This window comes from Penaeus chinensis, chromosome 3 (assembly GCF_019202785.1).
Source record: "Penaeus chinensis breed Huanghai No. 1 chromosome 3, ASM1920278v2, whole genome shotgun sequence".
Taxonomy (NCBI): Eukaryota; Metazoa; Arthropoda; class Malacostraca; order Decapoda; family Penaeidae; genus Penaeus; species Penaeus chinensis.
The window spans coordinates 13494569-13499568 of NC_061821.1; the positions used below are offsets into that span (position 1 = coordinate 13494569).

The following is a 5000-nucleotide window of genomic DNA, read 5'->3' on the forward strand; positions in this document are numbered from 1 at the left end:
AATGCTGATAATGATAGATATAATGATGATAAAGATAATAACATTAATGACAAAAATGATAACAATAATGACTCTTTGATGAGTAAATTCACAATGTCTGTATATGTGCACGAGCCTCTTTAAAGTAAAACAGTCTGCATGGAATGTAGAGAAGACATGGCGTTGCATTCACGCTATCAATATAACTTGTTGAAAACTATCAAGAGAGGGACAGTACCTGTTGATATCAATGGCCAAAGTTTATTATTGCCAGCCGTCGCTCTTTCGGCCGCCAGCGTAGAGATACATCATATCACAGCATCACGACCGGGGGAATGGGACAATTATAATGCCCATTATAAAGGGAAATTGACCTGTTTCGATCTCACTATCCCTTACCCTTTGATGCGTGCGGCCATTTATGCCCAACGTTTTTTCTCTCTCTCGTCTGTGATATATGAGAGAGAGGGAGAGAGGGAGAGAGAAAGAGAGCGAGAGAGATAAATAGATAGATTGACCTATATGTATGAAACGCACATGGTCAAATAAACACACACACACATACATACATTTACACTCAATCTCTCTCTCTCTTACTCTCTCTCTCTCTCTCTCTCTCTCTCTCTCTCTCTCTCTCTCTCTCTCTCTCTCTCTCTCTCTCTCTCTCTCTCACTCTCTCTCTCTCTCTCTCTCTCTCTCTCTCTCTCTCTCTCTCTATATATATATATATATATATATATATATATATATATATATACATAAACATATATACGCATACACCCACCCACACACACACACACACACACACATACACACACACACACACACATACACACACACACACACGCGCGCGCGCGCGCGCATACATTATCTTTATTGTTACTATTATTATTATCTTTATTATTATTATTATCATTAATATCATTATTATTATTATATTCATCATTGTTTTAGTTATAACACTGTTGTTGCCATTATTATTAACATAATCACTATCATCATTATCATTACTATCATTATTATTGTTTTATTATTGTTATTATAATTACCATAACTATTAATATTGTTATCATTGTTATTTATATTATTATCGTTAACATTATTATTAGTAGTAGTAGGAGTAGTAGTAATTGTAGTAGTAGTAGTAGAAATAGTAGTAATAGTAATAGTATTAGTGGAGTAGTAAGAGTAGTAGTAATAGTAGTAGTAGTAGACAGTAGTGGAGCGAATGAAAATCCACTCCAGACCATATTGTGTTTTATAACGGCTCCATAACTATTTTTTGCGGTGGATATTTTTTCCAGTTCCTAAAAAAATTGATAAACCAAAACTTATATCAGAAGACGGTATCAAATAAATCATCTAATAGTTAAAGGAAATTATGCAAACCAGATTTTAAAAATGTATTTTTAGGAGGAAAGTATGCTTGATTTTTCCTTTTTTTCTGAACTGAAATTGATATATATATTCTGATAAGAAAATATATAGTCAAATGTTCGGATGTCTCGGAAAAAACATAGATATATGAATAAAATATTATAAGAATTAAAGAGAAAAGGCCAGACAAACCATAAAATTAAAAAATAAACTGGCAAGTGAATATATAAATAAATAAATCATGTCATCCAAAACCCCCCAAAACATCTAAGAAGAAATAAGGGAGAACAGACAACACATATCTTAAAATGCAAAAATAAACAGGTAAGTAAATGCACAACTAGATATAGCCTGCCATACAGAACTAACCCAAGATATCATTAAAAAAAATCTCGCATGCGAGGTCGACCCTAACGAGGCCTGGCGTTGCAGTGGTTGTGGTGAGCGGCTGGGGGTCGGGCCCATGTGAGGCGTGCGGGGGGCAGAGGGGTGGAGGCGGGGCGGGGGGCTGCAGCTGCTGCCAGGGGGGTCGCCGTGCCCCTTCTTCCTCCTCAGGGGACGCCCCGCCGCCCCTCAACGGCCATCTGCCGCCGCCCCCGTCCTCCCAGCTGGTCAAAGTGGTTGTGCTGGGGGCAGCTGCCGTGGGCAAGACTGCCATTACTAAGGTGAGGATTCACTTGGTTTCGCTTTTTTTCTTTTTACTTCCCCTCCTTTTCTCACTTCTCTCTATTTCGCTTCCTCTCTCTCTCTCTCTCTCTCTCTCTCTCTCTCTCTCTCTCTCTCTCTCTCTCTCTCTCTCTCTCTCTCTCTCTCTCTCTCTCTCTCTCCCTCTCCCTCTCTCTCTCTCGCTCTCTCTCTCTCTCTCTCTCTCTCTCTCTCTCTCTCTCTCTCTCTCTCTCTCTCTCTCTCTCTCTCTCTCTCTCTCTCTCTCTCTCTCTCTCTCTCCCTCCCTCGCACCAAAAACTCCATGATGACGTCACATTATTTCCCGAGGCTGACCCATCACTCTTTCCTTCTCCATTTCCGGTCTTCTTTTTCTCTGAAATTTCCCCTCATCATTTCCCGCTATTGTCTCCGTCCACTTATTGCCCCCTTTCTCATTCCATTCTTTTTACCTGAATTTTCTGTCAAATTGTTAAGTTTCGTTCTCTGTCATTTTTTGAGGCAAACGGTCTGTTGCTACTCCTGTTATTGTTGTTGTTGATTGTCCCTCATTGTATACTTGATAAAATTTACTTGTAACAATTGTCTCATTTCAGTATATTTCATCTGGTTCCTCAATGCATCAATACCTTCTTTTATGCAACGTTTCACTTCGTTAGTTCTGTTCATGTTACTTCCCATATAACTTTGTGATCATCTTCACCATCTTTTCCCTTAACGATGCAAGATCATCATTATCTTCCTATTTGTCACTCGCTTATCCCCCTTTCTGGCGGCCCTTCATGCTGACCAAACGTTTTCGGAAGCACCCTACTTGGCCTTGACCGGAATGACCTGTCCTTGAGTGGTGGCGTCTGTCATTATCGAACCAAATACCTTCTCCATTAGTCTTCGCAGGATAACTGTAATGCGCTACGGATGCCCGATTCAGAATCTCCAATACCCTCGACTATCAGCGCCTGCCACTCCCGCCAATCAGATTAACAGCTATCCCTCGCTCTCTCGGCTTTCAGTCCCTGGCAATCTGTCTCCTACTGGCTTATCATCTTCCACCCTATCATCGCCTCCTCCCCATCAATCTGATTGGCAGCGTCAATCTGCTAAACCGGCTTTCAATCCCCAACAGCCTACCACTGTTGGGGATTGAATCCATCAATCCATCTGACAACTACTACTCCTTCTCCACCACCTCATCTACTAAACTGGCTTTCGATCCCCAACAATCTACCATCTCCCCCTCCTCACCAATCCATCTGACAACTACCCTCCCCCCTCCCCCCATATACTAAACGGACTTTCAATCCCCAGCAATTCGTACACAACGAGTTCCCAACGTGCCACGAGCCAACGTCGGGTCGGGTCAACTACTGGCCTTCTGTCATGGTTAACGACCGGGTCTATCAGCTCTGTCTCGCCGATCTGCCCCCCATCAGAGGTAAGGGATCGGGGGAAATGGGAAGGAAGGGCGCTGGGAGATGGGTAGGGAGAGGCAAAGGGGGAGGAAAGGAGGAGAAGGAGGGTGGAAAGGGAAGGGAGGAGAAGGGAGGAGTAGAAAAAGGGAAGGGAGGAGTAGAAAAAAGGGAAGGGAGGAGAAGGGAGGAGGGAAGGGAGGAGTAGGAAAAAGGGAAGGGAGGAGGGAAGGGAGGGCTAGGATAAAGGGAAGGGAGGAGATGGGAGAAGGGATGGGAGGAGTAGGAAGGAGGGAAGGGAAATTGAAGGAGAAGGAAGGGAGGAGATGGGAGAAGGGATGGGAGGAGTAGGAAGGAGGGAAGGGAAATTGAAGGAGAAGGAAGGGAGGTGGGGGAAGAGAGAAAAGAGAGACGTAGGGAAGAAAGAAGGGCAAGGAATGGGTGGGTGAGTGATCTTGAGTTCCCTTTTATCTCGCCTCTGAACTCACGACCTTTCGTGTGTGTCCAAGTATGGCATCATTATTTTGCTGTCACGTGGTGTTTTCATCCCGCGTCTGACACCATAATGATCCACCGTTTGGCTTCCTTGCCTAATGCCTCCGCCTCACAATGGACGCCAAGCCACACCCGCCGCCTCTCCACTCGGACGACCTCACCTGCCTGTCGTAGCGAATGGCGAAAGTTTGACGAATTACTGCAGCGAGCGTCCTCCCCAGCGCTCCCAGAATGGACTTGCCTCCCGCTCGGCCCACGCAGCGAGCCGCAGGGACGAGACTCCGGGGTCACGACGCGGCGCTGGCGGACTTTCTCTTTTACTCTTTCCTGATTATCCTTCTTCTTTTTTTTTTTTTTTTCTTTTATGTCTTTTTTTTTATCTGTGATCTCCGTTTTTTTCGGGTGAAGGTTCAATTGAAAAGGACCCGGCCGAATCTTCAGTGCCTGTGATCACTGCTTAAAAATCTTGATTGGATTTTAATCTGGGAATTATATGCCTTTCCACTCAGGGATCTAGCATTTCGTACGAAGAGAATTAAATGAGTTGATGCTATCATGCGACCCTGTGTATATGTATGAACTGATAAGGGAACGACAGCGTGAAAGTGCATGAGTGTATATACTGTGCGCGTCAGCTTGTGCATGACAAATATAGCTACAACAGAAGAAAAAACGAGTAAATCTATTATTGTTCACTCCACTTTGTCTTTCTTGTTCTTTTATAATTATGTCACGGTTATTTCCAGCACGCCGGCTTCTCATGTTACTATTATAGTGCCATTAATTTTTGCTTTGCATACAAAGAGCATGTACATCCGCCGTCTGAGCGGGAGGACGGAGAAGGTGTGGGCGAGGAGGGGAAGCGGCGCACGTTTTTGTGTGGGAGACAAGACCACGCCTGTCACTGTGTGTGGGCATGGTAATGAATGGATATACTGAAGGAAAGGGGTAGCCGGAAAATTAGTATAATCTAAATGTACTTGTAGGAATGCACCACATCCTACTTATTACGCGACGTTCCTTTTCAGTCGAGTCTCTCTTTCGCGTGTTCCTTCTCTCCTTCTCTTTCTCACTCAC

The 5000-nt window shown here is 43.9% G+C and overlaps 1 protein-coding gene across 1 annotated transcript in view; it reads left to right on the top strand.

Annotated features, from left to right (window-relative positions):
- The window catches only part of LOC125040452 (ras-like protein family member 10B), a 9236-nt gene that overhangs the window by 2079 nt on the left and 2157 nt on the right, over window positions 1-5000 (top strand). The window contains exons 4-5 of the mRNA XM_047635008.1: window positions 1789-2021; window positions 3328-3454. Of these exons, the coding sequence (XP_047490964.1) occupies window positions 1789-2021; window positions 3328-3454 (360 nt within the window). The remainder of the gene's footprint in view (window positions 1-1788; window positions 2022-3327; window positions 3455-5000) is intronic.